Source organism: Meriones unguiculatus, chromosome 20 (genome assembly GCF_030254825.1).
Source record: "Meriones unguiculatus strain TT.TT164.6M chromosome 20, Bangor_MerUng_6.1, whole genome shotgun sequence".
Lineage (NCBI taxonomy): Eukaryota > Metazoa > Chordata > Mammalia > Rodentia > Muridae > Meriones > Meriones unguiculatus.
This window is the reverse complement of record NC_083367.1, coordinates 58,947,337-58,969,145: the sequence shown is the minus strand read 5'-3', so window position 1 is coordinate 58,969,145 and position 21,809 is coordinate 58,947,337. Positions and strand designations below refer to the sequence as shown.

The following is a 21,809-nucleotide window of genomic DNA, read 5'->3' as shown; positions in this document are numbered from 1 at the left end:
GTAAACATTCCTAGCCCCTCCCCCAGAGTGTAATTCCGGGCCCAGCCACAGGGCGGCAGAATAGCCAGGAGTCTTGGCTGGCAGCGCTGGAGGGATGCTCCTTGGCTTTACTTTTCAAAACAGAATACTCCTTGGACTTGAAAGCAACTGTGCCGACTCATTACAGAGCCTGGGGACAAAAGATAACTGAGTCCTGTGATGTCCCCAGTGAATGTGGCCCAGCTGCCGTCCTAGGTTCTAGTCCCAAGTGCAGAGGGCACTAAAGGAATGCTGGGAGCTGGCGTTATTGAATCCATAATAGGATCACCAACTGAGGTCCCTAAAATTCAGGCAGGAAGGGAAAAACTCTGGTTTACACACGGCCTGTGGCCTCTGGAAAGTGTTAGTCTGGTTTTGGGGTATTTTGTTTTTGTTTTTGTTTTTTCTCCAGCCAGAAATAATTCTTCCAAGTCCTGGCACAATCGTTCTACCCCTTAGGTGACAAAAATCAGAATGTCAGGGGTCGAATATGGGTCGGGCCTAAGAATACTAATGTTTAATATTCCATCAAAATGATTGAAGAAGTATGTTATTATCAATGCAACACTCTGACCTGTCAAAACTAAGCTGGGCTTTTCTGGAAGCAAATCCCTAGCTTTCCCATCTTCTTCGCTGCTCCCTGTTATGTTGTGCAGGCAATTCAACTGGCCTGCCATTAGGGTCTTCACAATGTCCTATGTCAGTACCTGCTTCCTATGACATCTTCTGGACCAGGTACTTATTGGCCTGTCCAGCTCCCGCCCCCGCCATCTTTCTCTCACTCTCTTGCTCCTCTCTTGCTCTTTCCACTCTCTCTGTCAGGGCACCCCCCCCCATGTCTCTCTCTCTCTCTCTCTCTCTCTCTCCCCTTTCTTCTCTCTTATCTCCCTCCAATAAATATCTTGCTTATCAGTTCTGTCATATGCATGGCGAATTTTTAAATATATTCCATCACTCCCCCTCTGCGTGGGGCTGGGGGCTTCTGAAGGCCAAGGGATGGAAGGACCAGACACCTGATCCATCCGGGAAGAGTCTCTTGAGCAGGAACGGCCCTGTGCTGTGGAAAGGCGGGGGGGGGGGGGGCAGAGTTGCTGCTAGCAGGCTCCAGTGACCTATGGCCTTTAGCTATGACCCGTGACCTCAGCAGTGAATAGTGAGTTCTGGCTCAGAGCCTGGACTCCTTCCAGCCCTTCCAGCCTGGTGACTGCGCACTACTTTTCAGCTGTCAGGATTCGATGTGCAAGAGAACTAACAGCCTCTCTACAGTGCCAGGCTGGAACGCTGGTCCTTGGAAGCAAATGCCCTACCAGGGAGCCACTGCCACCCGCACCCCACACCTCACTGCCCCACATCCCCTTCCCCCTCCCCACTTCCCCTATTCCCCCACCTCACCCCAACCCTGCTTCTCTAACTTAGCTGGACAGAGGGTTATGGGGTGTGTGGTGTGTGTGTGTGTGTGTGTGTGTGTGTGTGTGTGTGTGTGTGAAGGTGGGTGGGTGGGAATACTGGACATGGCAGTCTGCTTCTGTCTTGGGTTTCTGTTGCTGTCATAAACGCTATCACCAAAAGTAACTCGGGGAGGAGGGGCTTATTGCAGCCTACAACACTCAGGTCACACTTCATTCCGGAAGGAAGTCCGGAACTCCAGCTGGGCAAGAACCGGGAGGCAGGAGCTGATGCAGAGGCCACAGGGGACTGCTTACTGGCTTGCTTCCCAGGGCTTGCTCAGCCTCATTTATTATACACTCAAAACCACTAACCCAGAGGTGGTACCATCCATACTGAGCTGGGCCCTTCCCCATCAATCATTAAGAGAATGTCCCATAGACTTGTCTGCAAGCCAATTACTATGGCATTTTTTTCAGTTGGATCTCCTCTGCCCCTAAAACTCTAGCTTGTGTCAACACACACATGTACACACACATACATACACACACACACATACACACACAACTAACAAGCACAGACCCTGATGAGGGTGAGGAATATATTTAACCTTTATATAGAGAAGCTGCCCTCTGGTTCCTCTCCGTAGCAGTTTACCAGCAGTAGCTGGTATAGACTGTGTGGTCTCCCAGACAAGCAAGTGTCTGTGGGAAAAGGATCTGGCTGCCACCTACAGAGCCTCTCTGGGTATCTATCGTCTTCCGCACAAACGAGAGCAAACTTGAGAGATGATATTTTAAAAACTTTGTATTCAATTATTCACACCAAAGAATATCCATTAAAATTATGAACATTTCTAAATATATTTCATGTATCATACATATATATATACTTTATATGTATAATTACATATCCACAAAAGATTCCTTACTGCTTTAAGCATGTGAGTAGAACAAAGATAGAGATTTTTGCAATGTAACACCCATATATGCATATATACTGGCTGTTTGAATTATGAATTTATTTACACCTTGTCCGAGTTATAATAAATGATTACTGTTCTATTATACAAACATAACAGTAAGATTTTTTAAATACAAAGACTGCAAATGAATACATGAAAAATTACACACATGTACAATATTTATAATTTATAAATGCAAAGATAAGACCTCTTTAAATTATTGCACTTGCGCACTTTACAAAGATTTTTTTTTAATGTCATACATAAAAAATCATCTTTTTGGAATTTACTAACTCATCAGCTATAATAACGTTGGATATTGTTAACTTGAAATTCTTTCTTTCCCCTTCAAAAGAGAGCCCATTAAGGCTTTGGCTGCAGACCCATCCACTGAGGATCAGATGCCGGGACCTGTACCCCCTGCTCCAGCAGGTGTTGGCCAGCAAGAAGGCTGTCATCCTGACCTCTGAGGTGCCCAGGCTGGGTGTGGATGGAGGATCTCTTTTGTTTCCGTGTTCATGTGGAGAAAGTTGCTCTTCTCAGAAAGAATCCAGACGCTGCATTTGTAGTTTTGCGAAGCATTTCACAGTGTTCTGGGCAAGTACGTGATTTTTAAATAGGCGGGGCACTATACAGAGATACTTTTGAGCATCAATCAACTGCACTTTCCTGTGTACAGGAAATGAACATGTAGCATATACTCCATACAACAGATCATATGGAAACAGTATTCCCACACGTCATTTATACTCACTATTCTAGATACAGCATAAGACTAGGGTTAGGGTGACCAAACCGAAAGAGAGAGTGGGGATGCCCATGATAGAATTGTGATTTTGGAGGGCTACACAATAACCAGTGTCTGGGGAGTTAATTTACATAAGGGATAAATGTAGAGTACCTGGAGATTAAGCACTGAGAAAGTGCGCTGACTTCCTTTGTGGCAGACGCTGTATTCAGCTGTGGTTCCGCCCTGGCATTCGGGCATGTTTCTGTGCCCCCTCAGGGCCAGACTCAGGTGTGCTGTTTCAGCTACAAATCCTCACAGTTACAGTAAGGAGCAGGGAGACTCTCGGGGCCTGGAAAGCACTGCTTTCCTCTACTGAGCAGGGACAAAGCATGCGACACAGGCAGGTGGTTCTCTGGGTTCTAAGTGTGTTTTTCTTCATACTAGCAATGCTGTTCTTCACTCCCCACCGGCAACAAGGACACCTCTAAAAGCATTTTTCTTTCTTTGTTCTGTTTCTGTCATTGCATAAAATACCTTAAATACTCTTGTTGATAAAACTTTGTTTAAACAGTGTTCTCCATGGGAGATCTCTAATTTCAACTTAGTATAAATAATGTCAGTCAAATGGACAGCAACAAAGACTTACACGTGGAAATATAACGGCCATGTAAGGGGAAGCCATGGCTGACATCCATGTGACTAACTCAGATGTCACCACAACTGTCACTTGCAGCTGGAGGAGTCTGTGACTGGATGAATCGTCTTCCAAGAATCCCAGAACACACAGTCTCAGCAGAGCAAACTCAGGGTTGGAATATACAGAGAGAAGACACTTTCAAAGGCAAAGCCAGCTGGGGAGCCAGAACCCAGAAGAACTGCGCCTCCAGCTGGAGTCATAGTTCCTGACAATGTCACCAGGGTAGATGTCACTGAAGTGGGGTGATGAGGGGAGCCTGATGGACCAACCAGGAACATGCCCCTTTAAATGCTGTCCTTTACATTTGCAAAGGGTGAAAAGTGAGCCCCAGAGAGAAAGGGGGAAAGCCAGCATTTAAAATAAAGGCACAGGCCAAGGCATGGCGAATATTTTAGTCCTGTTAAAGCTGAGGCCTTAATTTAGATCTAAGAGAGCAGAAACTCTCTAGGCCAAACTAAGCCCATTTAAAGGCCCGGTCTCCTAAGGCATCGTGCAGCAACAGGCTGGCTGTGCTAACATGGCTAGCACATGTATGAACACACTGAGAAGGCAGAATTCACTGAGTGTGTATGAAACAAAAATGCCAACACATGCTAAAAAATAAAAGAGAGAGCTACACTAAGCCGGTCAGATCAAACTGACTCTGTCTTTGCTGTTGTGGGAGTGAGTCATCTTGGAGCATCACCAGTGACAGCAGACAGCATGCTTTTCCAGCTAGAGGGAGCTGGGGACAGGATTCAACTGCTCTCCCTAGGAAGAGAGCATCCTAGAAAGGTAGAAGGCTGACTGTTGCCCCAGCATGCTTTTTACCAGGGCCACCCATGGGCTCTAATGTGGAACTGACAACTGACGGATGTTTACAAATTTTAGGACTGTATTCCACTGCCCAGGCCCAATACTTCAGGTTGGTGTTGGCATGCATTTCACTATCCAAGAACATTTTCCCAGATACAAAGACACCACAAAGTGTGGAAAGAAATGAAATCAATTACCAGGGCTATAAAATTTGAACATTACAAATGATCATAAATAATATAATCTTGGTAAACTGAAAAATTCTGTTTATATTCATTATTAGTCACCCAGTTTGCATCAGACATTAATGAGAAATTCCTGGAAACCTTTTGTGAGAAAAACACATGGGGGGGGAGGTGGGAAGAAGCTTAGAGGCAAAATTCAAGTTCTTGTCCGCTAAATATATTTGCTAGGACATAAACAACACTCTTGACTGCATGAATTCTAAAATAAAATATTAACTAAATACAGCTGCATCCTGGCCTCTTTTATTTTGGGCAAATCTATGCCTCCTGAGTCTTGGCACGTGGTGAGAACGTTACAAAGGTCTTCTCAGTATAGCCTTCTATCACTCCTGCTTTTCATGTGACAATATTTCACATGAGATTGACCGGCCAATAAATTCCTAGGCCACACCATTTGGCTAGGTCAAATTAAAAGAGACTTCTGTGCTATCCCTATTACCACAGCAACCATGAAATGCTAGAGCCGGCATAGGATTCCCACCACCAGGGTCCTTTTACATACTCGGGGACAGAATTCAACACGTGCCTTCAGAATGCCCGAGTTAAAACAATCATCTTAAATGCTGCCCCCTCTTGCAATTCAGCTTCCAAGATGGATGACCAGCTTGTGCTGACAGAGTGGCTTCTTGTTGAATCCAGGGTCGCATGTTTGTATGCGGAAAGTGGGCTTGCCTTGGTCAACACTCACAGAAGGACACTACCGTCATCTCCTTATGGAGAGCGACCTGATTCCCAACGTGGAAAACCACTGCTCTTGAGTGGAGGGTGACTGTCATTTTTTACAAACGCTTGCTTCTTTCTCTTCTCTCCTTTTGTCTCATGTGTGTGTGCCATAAATACATCTGTGTATTTGTCTCCAAACCATGCATACACACACAGCCATGGTGTTGTGGTAGCTTCTCCCACCGGCATCACCTTCTAGTTTGTATGGTGACATCAGGAAATGGAGTGGTGCGTAGGGCAGATGGCAACCGTTTAGAAGCCCATGAGGGAACTGAGCACACCGTGTTAATGTAAAGTAAGAACAAGATTTGTATTCAGCCCATTCTGCTACAACATATATCAGTATGTGTGGGGGGGGGCTGAATAGATTTTGCAAATGCCACACTCCTGTGTATATCGAAGTCTATTCCAAAAATTCGTTTTAAAGCAACTTTTCATACTCCTGCCAGAGCGGTGAGTGAGACATTTGTTTCTGATCTGTCTCTACCTTCCCAAGGCTCACTAAGTGAGCCAACCACGGATCCTCTGGTCTCCATGCCACTGTCCTGAGAGTCCTCAGGGCATGAGCCTGTGACTTCTTTAGGACCCACAGGAAGGGACCAGAGGGTTCTGCCGGCTTCTCTAACTTTGCACAGCAGCAGTCACCAGAAAGCCATACAGGAGAACTAGCCGCACACGGCGTTCTTTGTGGAGGTCTGAATGGTGAGAGCAGCAGAGAAGACACAATCAAGGTCAGTGCGGTGGCCCCAAGCCTCCTCCTGTCAGGCCTGACTGCACAGTCAGGGGAGGCATCGGCTCTCCAGGAGACTAAGGCCACACTCTCAGTGCCTGTGAGGGGAGTGCGACATGGAATGAAGAGCCTTCTAGAATAATCTTTCATTTTAGATGTGACTAAAATTCTGGCATAACACACAGTGAAAATATAAAGAAATTATTAAAATTCACATATTTTGTTTTTTTACTCATAAGATTTGCTTGCTGGAGAAAATTTATACACCTTACTTTTATTTTTTTTTTTCTTTTTTTTGTGCAAAGGGTTTGGTAAAGTTGCCAAAGGCTACAGTGGTGGGGAAGGGGCAGGGGAGTGTTTTAATTCCTTGACATGGTTTGAAGTGAGAGCTGCGGTTCTCGGGAGCCTGGGGTGCACCCCGAATCTCCAGGGCAGAGTTCTGCTTCCGTCAGAGTGGAGCTGACTCACCTACGCGTCCCCAAATGAACTGAAAGAACACACCTACGGTCTGCCTAAATCAACAACTGGGAGTTCTCTATCACCTGTGGCCCTGTGACTTGTGTCCCAGGCTCCAACTCAGTTACCTACGAGGAGGTCACGTGTGAACTTCACGACAGGGACGTGTGTGTCCTATTTATAACCAGTGCCAGCTAGCAGCATTACTGTCAGAGGCAGAGCCCAGAACAGGGTGCTGGCCACGCCCTCATGGAAGGACATGGGTAAGAACCCCTCCTGTGGTCTCTGCTCTCCCCCAGCCACTGCAGTGCTGGCGTGTGAGCGAGTGGCATTCAGAAGTCGGGTGGGGCCACAGAAGAGCCTGAATGTCTGAAGATGGCGGAGCCCGGGGTCGCTCACGGTCCCAGCCATGTGCGGCAAGCAGGAAGTCCTCTGCCTCACATGTGTGTGCGGCGTGTGCAACGGTACCTTCTGGGAGAGGTTTGCACCCCTTGAAAATAAAAAGAATGAAGTCAAAGAAGCGGGATGTGAGTCAGTCTCTGGCCGGGCAGGGTGTCAGGGTCAGTCATCAACCTTCACGGGCAGCTTCTCGGACGCCCCTTTGCCAGCTGCCGGGCCTGAGATCCACAACGCAGTCTCCTCCCCTCGAATCACCTTCTCCCACTGGTTGAGATTATCCCTAGGAACACAGGACACAGTTACAGGTGGCATTCAAGTGGGTTTCTGGACTGGCTTTCAAAGGTGACACTTTTAGCAGGATGGAGATAGCTGAGTACAGCCTTAATGGGGTCATTCTGATGCCGACAGTGGCTAGTGTGGGGTAGCCAGGGAGGCTCTTGCCAGTGACCTCAGCCTTGAGCCCCGGAGACCCCAGACCACTGGGCATCCTGTTGTACTGGCTCTGGGCTGCAAAGACAGAAACCCAGGCATTTCCTAATTATTGAGGGCAGGGTCAGCAGGGGGTTGATCCCGGCAAGGGAGAGCCAGGGATGGTGGCAGATGGGAGAGCAGGAATGGCACTATCAAAGTTAGGTAGGATTAAGGAGGCCAATTAACCTCTCTGCTGCCCTTAACCTAAACAGCCTTGCGTTTGTAGAGCAACTAAAAATGCTGACTTGGGTTTTCAAAGCACCCTACTGCAGAAGAGGCACCTCTGCGCCGTCAGTCAGTCCAGTCTTCTCTCTCTCGCCCTCAGCTGAGACATCACAGACACACAGAAACCCCACAACGGTGACTGTCCTGTGTGACTGGCAGAGCTCTCCGTGGCACTGCCACCCTGACTCGATTTTCTTTCACACAAAGTCAGTGTCAGAAAGGAGTCTCAACACTGGCAAGCACACGATTTACACACAAGCACTACAAAAAAAAAAAAAAATCCCTAATTTTCTTTTATTAGCAAGCATGCTAAGGTCTTTTTTTGGGGGGTGGGAGGAGAAAAAGAGATTCCTAAAATATAATGCGGGAAGGATAGAACTTTTAGCCTGTATATGACATGTATGCTTTCCCTAGATCTTAGAGGTTTTTCTGACATGTTGGGAAAAGATATATCCTATCTGGTAATTTTCTTAAATCTTCCTGTGTGCTATATTTAAACACAAAAATTGTCCTTAAGAAGTGACGTGGGCACAGAGAAGCGGGGATTCATCAAAGCTGCCCAAAGCCCCCTAGCATACTCACCAGGCTGCCTGTGCCGAGTGCCCGGCAGCCAGTCCCGAACTGGAAGTCCCAACAGCTACCTAGCCTGACAGCGTCTCACTGTTTATTACAAAACACAGCATTCCAGACGGGAAAGGGTGTTTCCGGCCTAGATTGCAGGTCCGGATTCAGATGATGTCTCCATTGCCCTTGAAAGTGGGCATTTCTGTAAGCTGGTCCCCACCACCACCACCAGGAGTGAGCCTACTGTGTGAAGCCATCACTCTTGGCCTCTGTGGATCAAATTCCAGTCAACTCCCTGTGATGGAGGCCACTGAAGCTTGGCATGATGGACTGAGTGTGCTACTATCCGGGAACGGAGGGAGGGAACACCATGTCCCAGATAGGGAAACAGATGATCTTAGATGGCTTTCCTCGTTGGTGTTATTTGTTTGGTGTTTGAAAAAGTAATCTATAAGCCAGGCAGTTGTGGTGCAAACCTTTAATCCCAGCACCCAGGAGGCGGAGGCAGATGGATCTCCGAGTTCCATCAAGTTCTGGGATGGCCAGGGCTACGCAGAGAAACCTCATCTCAAGAACCCCAGCAGAAGCTGGAGCACCCCACTTTCGGGTTTTATTTAATACCTTCTGGCTAAATGTCTGCCCTCATCTTCCCCTGGTTCCACTTCAGCAAGACTGAGCCACTGAGGAAGTGCCCCAGACACCATTCACCTCCTGCTTTCCCTCAAGGAATTTCTCTCACAAAGAAAATCAGAATCTTTAAAAACTGTCAGTGTTCTTAACTGAGTTGGAATCTCAGGAAAAGGAAGGGGAGAGGTGCAGAGAATCTGCAGCTAATGGGGGGGGGGGGCAGAGCACACCCGACAGGACAGGCACCCACCCAGCTTTCTCCTCCTGCACATACAGCTCCTGCTGCGAGTTAGGCTGAGCGCCTGCCCCGAAAAGCACCTGAGCAGACAGTACTGCCCTTAGACGCAGCACGGGGGAGGCCTCTGCATGCTGACAGGGCCTCCTGCTGTCTTTTGGAGAGAATGAATGGACATGCTCTCCTCATACACACCGTGTAAGTCACTGAGGAAGACACGTGGTGGCTAGGAGATTTGCAACAGAAGGTCTGTTTGAGTGTCTCAGGAACACCCTGGGGGTCAGAGGTCACAGCTTGCTGCCTAACAAGGGATCTAGGAGTCAGGGTCTAGTCAGTAAAGACCACAGACATGACACTCACAAATAGGGAAGGGAGCCACTTACAGAACGGGGTGCACTGCCCTCAAGGAGGCCCCTCATGGTTAGCTCGCACAGTGCACAGGTAAGAACCCTACTTCAAGGGATCCTCTGCCCACAGCCCCTTTAGCTCAGCTGGACAGCTGTCCCTTGACCTACCCTGGTCCATGGCAAGGGCCGCCAGCACCATTTGTCCTGCCTGAGCTGCATAAGAGGCTGCTTTAGCATCAGCTAGTGTCTGAGATTCAACTCGGATAAGAAGAAAGCAAAGCGGGGGGGCTGTGCCATCCCTGAGGAAACCCATCAACGGGGCCCACCCAAGACTCCCGGATGAGGCTGATGGAGAGCAGAGCCCGCACTTCCAATCAGAAGATTCACCTGGAACTTTAAACATGCCATACCTGTGGGCTGATGGAGTGAAAAACCCCACGCAGGGTTCGGGATGGCTTTGAAGCCACTTGACACTGTGCCTACCTGCAGGCCTTGAGCAACGGCTCCGTGGGCGGGAGGATCTGTGTCAGGGTGGTGTAGCAGGGAATGGCCACGGCATTGTAGAATCCAAGCTGCCACGGGGAGAGGTCAGGGACGTGAAACAAGGTCACCGTTAGGATGCTGGCCCTCCCCACTCTTCTGTTGCTGAAGCCTACGTAGGGAGTCAGCTGTTCCTGCTATGTGCTGTTCCTTCTATGTGCTGTGTGTGTACTGTGGGCTGAGTGTGTCCTGTGTGATGTGTGTGCTCTGGGCGCTGTGTGTGTGCTGTGCTGTGTGCTATGTGTATGCTCTGTGCTTTCTCTGCTGTGTGCTGCACGTGTTTTCTGAGCCCGAGAGGACCAGTGCCTGTGTAGTTGACCGTGTGTTTAGATGAATGCCTGGAATACACACACAAATCCTCGACACACCACTGCAGTTTACACACTCATGGGATTCAAAACTCGAGTTAAAGGAAATTCTACCTACACCTGGGTGAATCCAAGGCCTGTTGAGAGGCTGTGAACTCAGTGCTGCCCGGTGGTTATTTCAGAGCCCTTCAACTGCTCTCTTGGAGCTAGCATTCAGGGGCTGTTGATGTACTTGTGATTTTCTCCTGTTACCTTCAGCCTGTGCCATCCCTATCCTCCCCCAGACTTTTGTGCTTCAGCAGGCATCCCAGGTGTTCGCTGAAGTTCTCCTAGCTCAGCACTCTCTCTCTCTCTCTCTCTCTCTCTCTCATAAGACTTCACAGTTCTAACATCTGATGTTACCCCAGCGTGCTCTAGGGAATGGCAGGCGTGGATCATTGTGGAGCGGAGCAGAGCACAGATAACTGCCCTCCACTGAAGAGCCCTGCTTCGTGACTTGCTCACAGATGGCAAAGTGGCACCATGAACTCCCCTAGGTTAAGCAGCTTCTTTACCAACTGGACATTGATATGCACCAAAGACAAGAAACAGCAGGGTTTCTATGTCGTTCTCACTTTCTCCTGCTCGAGTTACCATCATGATCTTCATGCTAGAACAATGCTGGAAGGTTTTTATTTTGAACATAAGCTTGAGACAGTGCCTCATGTGCAGTCCAGGTGGACCTGTCACACGTGAGCCTCCTGCCACAGGCTTCCGGGGGCCGGGGTTACAGGGATGAACCACCACAGTGGGCCCTTTTTTATTTTCATAGCTTAACCTAAACCTTAGCAAGAAGTCACTTGGCTAAAGCATCCAGAGAAAAGGATTACTTATTGGGGGACAGAGCACTTTACTATTGTGACAAAATAGCTTCACAATATGCAATTTAGAGTTTAGAGGAATTGGCAAAATATTTGTGCCTCCCACAGATGTTTAAAACTCCCCCTCATGCTGCAAAAGGAGTTATTTATTTGGCAAAATTTAATCTATTTTAAAACAAAGTACTATTCTCATTGGGAGTCCTAAAACAAAACTTTTTACTGGGATGGAATCTATTGTAACTACTTGGGAGGACTTTATTAGATCCCTTCCTTAAACCACATGATAAGATGTATTTCAAATAATTTAATAACCAAATGTAAAATAGTGAAACAAAAGAAGCAGCTAAGGGGGGAGAGGCAGGTATCTACCCCCGGAGTGAGCAGGACTTCAGCAGGTTCGCACAGATGCAGGAACCAGACAGAACACACGTTACAGTGATCCCCATGTCTGAGAATAGTTCCAGATTAAAAACCACCAAGTTCCATAGAGATGATGAACAGAAAAACAGATGGCCATATACATGGCTCTCGTTCTTCATACCTGCCCTTGAGGGACTTCGTCTCGCTTGTCTCTGTCCATCATAGGGATGGGCTGTATTCCCAGTTTCTTCATTTCATCACCCTAAAATAGACAGGAGGAATGTATTCGTAGTTTTCCAATAGCCATACCAAATTACGGTGTGGATAAAAATTTTCTTCAAAATAAATGCCTCATGCCCCAAGAGATGTGTCAAAGCAACAGTAATTTCTGTGCCGCTATCTAGTACCGTGCTCTAATGTGCCTCTGGTGCCACTGGGCAGCAGCTGATGGCAGGAGCGGGGGACATGTGTGCAAAGGCTGAAAGGCTGCCCTGGCTTCTTCTTCAAATGGTTCTCCCTTTGTGTGCAATGAGTGGGCTTTAAGGGCATTTTCCAAAGAAGGATAAGCATTTTGCCATAACGGTCCATGGAGATCCAAGACAGCTGAAGGCTAGTACCGCCACCTTCCTGCTGTGGGTGGGTACAGAGAGGACTTCCCACACACTAGGCTTTGGGAGGAGGATTTGTACCATCCTCTAGAGAGGCCACAAGATGCACACAGCATCCCGGCGGCTCTTACAAAGGCACTTGCTCCTGTCTGGTTAAAGTGTGAACATCTTAATGATGCTTTATCTACCTCAGACTCTGGGAATCTATGAGTATGCAGGGAGAGAACCTATATCATGTTTCTTCCACGTCCTCACCCACAGCTTAGAGCACAAACCTGGTTGGTAAAGTATGACCTGCATAGGATAAATCAGGGTGAAACAACAGTCCAGTTTTCCCAGGTGGTGTTGGTAGAATGTATGGTAACTCACACATACCACCAGACTGACTGTGGTGATGAGGGATTGGTGCACATGAGACCAGTGTAAGATATCACTTTCATTAACTAGGCATGACAGGTTCTGTTACACAGTGAAAACAAGGTATGTGTGTATGTTCTAGAGCAGTGATTCTCGACTTTCCTATTGCTATAACCCTTTAATACAGTTCCTCATGCAGTGAGCCCCAACCAGGAGGTTATTTTCATTACTACTTCATAATACTGTTATGAATCATAATGAAAATATCTGTGTTTTCAGATGGTCTTAGGTGACCCCTGTGAAAGGGTCATTTAACCTGCAAATGTTTAAGAACTGCTGCTTTAGAGGCTGGCTGCCCTCCAGAAGGCCGAACCTGAGCTGGCCAGTGAACACACTGACACTGTCTTATGCCAGAGGCAAACAAAGGCAACTCTCCTCAGTTCCTCACTGGTGGCAGGTGTAGCCCAGGGCTCCAGAGCCCTCCGTATCCAGTGCATGTTTAAAGCAATCTTCAGGAGTGCATACTGGAGAGGGAAGTTCAGCTATCAAATAGGGGAATGGCTGCAGCAGTGCTCAGTAAGCATGGTCCTAAACTCTCTCCCTGCGGATCAGGGAACTTGCCCTCAACCAGTTAGGCTGTAACAGAGCTTTTACTGCGTGACTGTATAATCCATCATGGAGTGTGTGATTGACAGCAGTTTTCCAAGGTGTCTATTAACATGGCCAGTTAGGTTATCAGGTAGATGGACTAGCCACATGCCACATTTCTATTAAAATAGTTTCCCACTTCTTGGTAATGTCTAAGCTAATATAAGAAGCAAGGACATACCTCAGCCCAGAATTCTGCGTAGATGTCATTGGCTGTCAGTTTTGTAACTGGCCAAAGTTTTGTCACAGAACAAAGGTCACAGGCAGTCATCATCAGCCCAATTACACGGTCTCTAAAAGACAATACAAAACAGGTGAATGCAGTATTTGCACTTTTCCCAGGGAACTACAGGGAGTGAGGGTGGGGTGCAGGCATCTACGGGACTCAGGTTTGCCCGTGTGACACTTCCTATGACAGAGAAAGCATTAAGAAGCAAAACCACGCAGTCTAGCAGGCAGGACAACAAAGTGGAATTAAAGGGTGGTGACGTCAGGTCCCTCTACTAAAGCCTTACAGGAGTGTGCTCTGTGCTCCCATTTCCTCTGAAGGCACCTCCCTCTTTGAGCAAACACTGCAGGAGGCGTTCTATTACCTTCCAGATTGCCTGGCTCTCCTCAGAGCTGTGGGCCAAGCCTTCATTTCACAGACCTCTGCAAGTCTGGTGTCTCCTGAGGAGAAAACCTGCCCTAGTACATTCATCCTGTATCCCCAAAGTCCGAGACATACAACAATGCTCAACTTCTCTAAAGGAGGAGTAGTGTGGCCAGGTCAGAAGAGGGCTTGGGTATGCCATGAGCTTGTTCCTTTGCACAGTGGGACAGGCCACCTTCCTCCAAGGCTATGCTGTTTAGCAAGAACAGGTTCAAACTCGGACTCTGACAAAGACAGGAGTTCTCCTTTTAGCTTCGTGGCGTCCGTAGTTAAACACGCACAGCATGGTTAACTTGCTGTCTGTGTAATGCAGCTAAATATTTTCTCAAAGAAAAACAATAATTGCTTCAAAAGTCAAAGAAACATGGTGCCTGTGGCTTTCCTGGATTTTCTTTAGGGATCCTTGGTCTAGTGAAATGAAGTAAGGAATTATAACACCCTGACGTTACCTAGAGAAGATTGCATAATTTATAAGGATCATCAGTTGCATAGAACTGTGTCACAGGGGAGACAGTGTTGACACTTCCAGCCTTCAGGTGTTTACTGAATCTGAAGGACACCCACTGGGCCACCAGTAGATTTCTCCACAGGGAGATGGCCTGGACCAATGGAGACAGTCTGTCAGGATCATCTCTCTGTCAGACAGCAGAGGGCTCTCACCTAGTTTTCACTGCAGGCTCCTGAATGCCACCTCACAGATTGCCGTTTGTCATCAGCCCTCTTCCTTTAGTTCACTCTCTAACCTCCACAGTATGGCTTTTCGAAAGAAGCACTGCAAAGGCTTGCTACAGGTTGGGGTCAGTAACTAAGTTCAACATTTGTATCTGGCTGCCTCTCATCTCCCAAGAGATGGTATTCCAAGACCCAAATAGCTTAAAATGACCCGGGAAACGTACAGTTCTCTGGACCAACTGTTAGCTTAAAAAGAAAAACTTTTTTTTTTTTAATTTTGGCCTTTGAAAGAAATAAGTAAGTTTTTTCCTTCCTCAATTGGTAAATTCATTAAACAGATATAGAACATGAAAACTAGCATTATATTTACAAATAATTATTTCATGTAATTGAAGCATGTCAGTCTTAGCTAATGTATCTTCCCCCAAAACTCCCAACATATTTATGCTAAATAGTATAATAAGGTTTAGTCTGAAAAAAATAGTTCTCATTTCAGAACTCTGCATAAGCAATGTTAATTAGCACTATGGAACGTGTAAACCTTTTTCCAGGGAAATGACCTCACACCTAACAATGGCCTCACACCTAACAATGGCCTCACACCTAACAATGCTGATAACAGGATCAGAAGGACCAGGAAACTGCTACTGTTCAGAGCTCACTGTCAAAACTATTTATACAACACAATGTAAAGTCATTACTTTACTGCTTCTGAGAAAGTAAACGGCCTGGAAACTTGGCATGAATCTTTATTAAGTGTAATTTATAGTTTTATTCTCATTTGTAAGTCAGTTAGATGGTCATGATCCCTCAGAAATGCCAGAGTGGTTATTTTATTGTTTATGAATGGAATTAGGCATCAACCCTGAATGTGTTCTAAGACGCAGCTATGACAGACAGAATGGGTTCTTGCTGAAGGCACTCCTGGCAGGAACTCGTGACGACCTGCCTTTCACTGCAGATTCCAGAGTGGAAGCCGAAAGCAACGCAGAACAGGACATGTTCACAGTCACAGGACGCTCACAGTCCCTTGGGAATTTCAAACACTTATTTTATCTAGCAATTCAAACATTCATTTTATCTAGCAGTTCCGGATTCCTGCATAATAAGATAGACTCTGGAAGCACTGTGATGAACGTGGAATGGCACTGTGAGTCAGAGAAGGCAGACACTATAGGGCACACTAATGTCTTTTAATCTAAGCATCAAGAGGGCACATTTGATCATATCACTTTTCTGTCAGCTTTAAGAATTGCACATAAAACATTCAGAAAATAGAGTCACTAAGTGGAGGCTTCCTGGAGGATTTCTAAATAAATATGTAGAGACATAATTGCCAGGTAGAGATTGCTACCTTACCAAGTATGCAAGACGAACTGTAGCAGAATGATGAAGGCGAAGACAGGGACAGCAGTGGAGGGCCGCATGGCTTAGCATAAATGCTTAAGGAGACTACAGAACTCTTAGGACATTCATCTTGGTGGGGAAAATGAGTTAGTCATTAAGTGGTAGTTATTTGATGCATCAAGAAGAAATAAGCATGTAATAACATTAGTGTAAGAATTCAGAGCCAAATAAAAATCAAAGTGTAAAATACACAAAGATTTATAAAGTATTTGCGTGGCTGTGGGACTTAATAAGGACAAGTACCACATGTGGCTTCTGTTAGTATTTAGGCTGCTTCTTGGTAGCCTAGTAACCTATGATGTCATCATGTGTCTCCTGCCAGGTAGATGTACCTGGCAGGTGTAGTCCAGCTGAGCAGAAGCTATAAATGGACCCCTGCCTCTTGCCTCTCTCTCTTGCTTTCTCTCCTTTCTCTTTTGGGAAACCCCCTCCCTTACCCTCCCCACCATGTCTTCCTCTTTCCTTTTCCTCTCTATCTCTCCACTTCCATCCAATAAATCTTTTTCATATAATATCTGTTGTGTATGTGGCATTAAATAAATACTAACAGCTTCCTAAGTTTCTCTGTTCTCAACAGAGAATCAGGAGCTAGAGTTTCATTTCCTAATAGAGGGTGTGCCTAGCATGTGTGAGCCAATGGCATCTGAGTGCAAAAGCACGAATGTCACTCTTTCCTGTGAGTATTTCGTCACTTTGAAGTTTATTAAGACAAACAGGCATCACCTTTAAAAGTGTTAAACAACACAAATTAATCCCAGCTAATTTGCACTACCAACACAGAGGCCCCATATGCATTAAACATGAAAAAGAGCTTTTCAATTTGATGTCTAAGTTTTAACAATGTTAATTATTGTGACTGATTAGTTTTATTTATATATGTATATATATATATATATTTTTTTTTTTCAAGAAAAAGCAGGAGCATGGGTATCTGAACCCAAGCATATTTCATGAGGTTCCAGAATCCCTCCTGTAGGTGCCATAAACAATGTAAACACCTGTTCCCACACAAGGTCTTAAGTACAAGAACCACACGTGCAATGAGCTGTGGTGATTGGAGCACACTACCCCTGTGAACTTCAGAGAGGAGCTAGAGACGTCAATGGTCCCTTGGGAGCTTTGTCAACACAGACTCAAGCCCTGGGTGGGCCATGCTGTGTGTGAAGGTAAGATGGCCTCCTCCATCATCCTTTGGAAAGACAGTTCCATGCTCTGTGTAAGTTTCACACCTTGTAAAATGTGGCCTCGCCCCGGTGTGGCACGGCAGCTGCTCACACAGCTGACCTGAGGCACCCACGTCACTCCGAGGACACCATTTACCCCAAGGGCTGGGCTTCAGTTCTGCCCATTTGCTTTGCATCTGCACACCCAAATGAAATTCCCCTAAGAACCTGAAAGCAGAGTGTATCCTCTAGACAGAAATGCTATGATCAGGTTTGGATAGAGCCAGTAAGCAGCTGTCTGTGCGCCTGACGACAAAGATGACCTTACTGAGGAGACACTGGTTGGATATAGATAATCATGGCAGAGAACACTGTGGCAGTCACCTGAGCGCCATCCAGGTAAGAGCCAGGTGAGCGGCTCACGACACACTGGACCCAAGTCTGAAGCCACTAAGCATAGAATCCTTGGGGAAAAACGTGGAACCAGCACCAAAACCATGTAAGCAGAGGCACACACACACACCAAATTACAGTTCTTAACCCATGAGCCGGGCTCTTAGCCTTTGCCAATTATTCTTACCGATGTGACTGGTTGTGGAGGTTCAGTGACCCTGTCTGGTACATCTCCTCCAACTGTTTCCTGTTCCCAAAGTACAGAGCGAGGTCGGTGGCGATGATGGCTTTTCGGATGATCTCCAGCACCTGCTCGTACTCGCTGGAGCTCAGGGTGGAAAAGATGTTGTGTCCTTCCAGCTACAGAGAGACCAGAGGAAAGCTATCAACGGCAGCCATGCCTAGGTTCAAGGCATCTTCATCACTGTCATGACAAGCTCAGGAAACAAAGGGACTGTTTTGTTGTAAGGATAGAGCTACTTCTTGTGTGGACCATTTTACCCATAGGATGCTGCTCACTACCACAAAAAACAGGTGACTATCTTATGTGTGTGTGTGTGTGTGTGTATGTGTGTGTGTGTGTGTGTGTGTGTTTATGGTGATGGGGCTGGGAGGCATGAAATACTGAAGTTGCCAGTTAACCTTTTCCTCTTAGGCCAGTTAACTGCAGTAAGTTTCCTATCACACTGAAACTGATGCTTAGAAAGGCATCTCCATCTATCTTCAACCACTTTAGGCCATCTGTGATCAGCCATCTACCTTCAGCAGACACATCAGACAGAGAACAGCAATATCCAGGCTGGAAGAGAACATCTCAAGAGGCAAGAGAGAGACCCAAGAGGCATGAACACTGAGGTGCTCAGAGATACCTAAAGGGGCCCCAGGCTGCGCCTCCAAGCTATGTGGGGGTGCCACGAAATGATGCTACCAGAGAAGGAATGACTGCAGTGAGCCAGAGAAACAGGAGACCCTTGCTACAGCACAGGATGTAGTTTGCGTTTACAGGTGGTGAGCAGACACTGAGGCCCTACAGAAGGCAGAAGCCACCCACAAAAGACTTGGGTGGAAGCCAGGAAACTAGAAAGGGGCCATTGGTAGGAGGAGGTATTCATAGAAGGTAGGAGAGCAGATTACAGATTAAAAAAAGTGAATAGGTGGAGATGCTGGGGTTGTAAAGGCTTAAGCTTAGAGCAGCACAGAAGTATGGAGAAGGTCAAGGGCTAGCCCAAAGGAGAGTATGGTGGTTTGAATGAAAATGGCCCCTGTAGGCTCACAGGGAATGGCACTATCGGGAATGCCTTATCGGAGTAGGTATAGCCTAGTTGGAGATTATGTGTCACTTGAGGTGGGATTTGGGGGTTCAGAGGCTCAAGCCAGGCTCAGTGTCTCCTGCTGCCTCAAGATGTAGAACGCTCAGCTCCTCCAGCACCGTGTCTACCTGCATGCCGCCATGTTTCCTGCCATGACGACAACGGACTAAACCTATGAACCCGTAAGCCAGCCCTAGTTAAATGTTTTCCTTTGTAAGAGTTGCTATGGTCTAAGGGAAGAGGAAGTGTGTGTGGGGAGGGACTGAGAGGAGACAGTAGAGGGGGGCTAAAATCAGGATGTAAAATGAATAAAGTATATAAAAATCAATTTAAAAATGTGACAAATTGAAAAAAACATAGTTGCCACAGTCACAGTCTCTTCACAGCAACAGAACCCTAAGACAGAAAGGCATGTGAAAAAGACATGTGGAACCCTACTTTATTTATTCATTTAACATCCCGATCATCATAGTCTCCCCCTTCTCTCCTCCTGGTCTTTATCTCCTCCCCCCGCCCCCATTCACATCAAGTTGCATCAGGACTGAGAGCATCCTCTTTCACTGAGTCTGGAGGCAAGGCAGCCTTGACAGAGGGAAATCACAGAAAAGCAGGCAACAGAATCCATGTCAGAGACATGGTAACTACTATTTCACAGTACAATTAAAAATACAAGTGGAGGCATGAGAGGAGAGTGAGGAAGCCTGGCGGTGTGGAGGATGGGGAAGGAAGGACAGGAAGACTTGTAGGGGGGTTAACCTCAGCTTTATGGAAGCCGAGTAAGTAGTGAGCTCACTTCCAATGGAGGCGTTCTTCATGGGTGGACAATGCTGATCCCAGAAGCCACGTACTATTAGACAAAACCACATTGCCAGGTGTGGGATAACTCCCTACCAGTTGTTTTGCTCAGGGTGGCCACAGAGGTCTCCAAAATGACTGCCAGCACTTATTGGTCACCCACATAACTAGCCTGTGAGACCCTGTTGCTGAAGACGGATGGCACACATGGGCTACAGGATATAAAGAAAACCATCTTGGATCCTACATCCCCCAAACCACTCACAAACATGGCTCTACGCATGAGACAGCACAGTAAACTGCCTGCAAGGTCTGCGGTGCAGCCCTTCCTCTCTCCCCTCAGAGCACCGGCACCTTGGAGAAACCCCCCCACCGGCCAGGGTCAAGGAGCACTCTCGGCTGCCGGGCCGCTCACCTGCAGGATGGACACTGTCTGGGAGAAGTGGTGCTGCTCCATGGTGGAGGTGGAGTACAGGGCCGCCAGGGGGTGGTCGAATTTCTGCAGGTAGCTGTTACTGAAGCCCCTGTGATCCAGGTCGTGGCACAGACATGCGATCAGCAGGCCTTTGCGCTTGGGGAGGAAACAGAACGCAGACATGTTTACAACACGGTAAGGGGGCACCTGGAGACTCTCAGCTCTCATCTGCACCACATTCGTTTCTGCCCCCTGATGTATCCAGACGCTTAGGAGTCTGAAATTACAGACAAAGTTTTGTGTAACACTGTTCTTTGTTCTTCTCCATGCGAACTTGACAAGCAAATGAATGTTCCTCCTTGATTCTGGGGAAGGGGCAGGAGGCACCAAACGCACCACGGCATTACTGACAAGCTCAGCGGTGCACGCAGCTGGCAGCTTGGGTTCTCTAAGTTCTAACAAGGGCGCTATTCTCAGCCAATATACTCAACATGCAAGCATAGGGCATGTGGAAACAGCATGCTGCGTTGGAATAATAAAAATGCTATGAAGCCCAAGAGTGGCAACCCTGTTAAAGTGAGAGTGGTCTGAGGCAGGCCCAGCAAGAGCCTGACACCAACCAAGACTCCCGAGAAGGAAGGAGGCGAGATGATGTTGGAGAAGAGCACACCTGAGCAAGGCCAGGAGCAGGCTGGAGACCTAGGGCAGGGTCCTCAGGCAGACCTCATATTCCAAACGACAAGGAGCAGAGTGAGGGGACTCCAGGGTAGCAGTGTCTGCCTCTAACTGGCAGTTTTAGAAAATTGTCTGATGATGGGCAAGAAATTCAGTAGGAGGGTGTGAGATACTGCTGAGAGGGTTTGCAGTGATAGAGGAAAGGTGAAGGAGGGCAAGAGCGCACAGTAGTGGGAAGGTAAAAGGTGGGAGCAAAGGCTGGAGTTTTCAGGCCTTCCAAGCAGCTCCTCTGACTGGCCACAGAAGGCAAGGCAAAAAGGGTCAAGTGTCATCCCCATTAAGGACACCTGCAGTAGCTGTGGGACATCCTGCAGGTGGCACACGTGAGTTCGCCAAAGCTCTGTAAACTGAGGAAGGCAGAAGTCTGAAAAATCATGACTCCTCCCAACTCTAAGGAGCCTGAGGGAAAAAAATTAACAGAAAGGTCCCAGAGCAAGATGGTGGAAAGGGGTGGCCGCTGTGGAAAGCTGTGATGTTGCAGAAGGGGTTAAACAGAAAAGACGCATTGAAAGTCTCCCTAAACAGAGCACAAGGCACAATACAAATTTCACCAGACTAGAAAATCATTCATATGAACAAAAAAAGTGTATTTCATTGAATCTTTTGGAGGAAGTACTAAGTAAAACATTGTTAAATTCTGCTACAACTAAAGGTTATTTTAGAAAACAAATCAGCAAAAAAGCCCAGACTATAGTTACTATCGTTGACTCTTTTACACACACACACACACACACACACACACACACACACACACCTGTAGTATATGTGTGTGGGAGTGAGTACATATACACATGTCTGTGTATGTCTGTGTATGTCTGTATGGAGGCCAGGGAAGGACACCGGATACCCTGCTCTGTTACTTTCTGATTTGTTCCTTTGACACATGGTCGCTCACCGAACCTGGAGAACACACACACACACACACACACACTTTTCTGGTGGGTATTTGGGCACAGTTGAGATTTCTAGATCAA

At 47.0% G+C, this 21,809-nt stretch overlaps 1 protein-coding gene across 6 annotated transcripts in view; it reads right to left on the bottom strand.

Moving 5' to 3' along the window:
• Positions 1 to 2,196: 2,196 nt before the first annotated feature.
• Pde10a (phosphodiesterase 10A) overlaps positions 2,197 to 21,809 on the bottom strand; it is a 413,930-nt gene continuing 394,317 nt past the window's right edge. For all 6 annotated transcript variants that reach the window (XM_060373559.1, XM_060373560.1, XM_060373555.1 and 3 more), the window contains 6 exons: positions 20,101 to 20,256; positions 17,768 to 17,940; positions 13,475 to 13,586; positions 11,862 to 11,942; positions 10,096 to 10,184; positions 2,197 to 7,423 (listed from right to left, as the gene is read on the bottom strand). In XM_060373559.1, the coding sequence (XP_060229542.1) occupies positions 7,306 to 7,423; positions 10,096 to 10,184; positions 11,862 to 11,942; positions 13,475 to 13,586; positions 17,768 to 17,940; positions 20,101 to 20,256 (729 nt within the window). In that variant the 3' untranslated portion in view covers positions 2,197 to 7,305. The remainder of the gene's footprint in view (positions 7,424 to 10,095; positions 10,185 to 11,861; positions 11,943 to 13,474; positions 13,587 to 17,767; positions 17,941 to 20,100; positions 20,257 to 21,809) is intronic.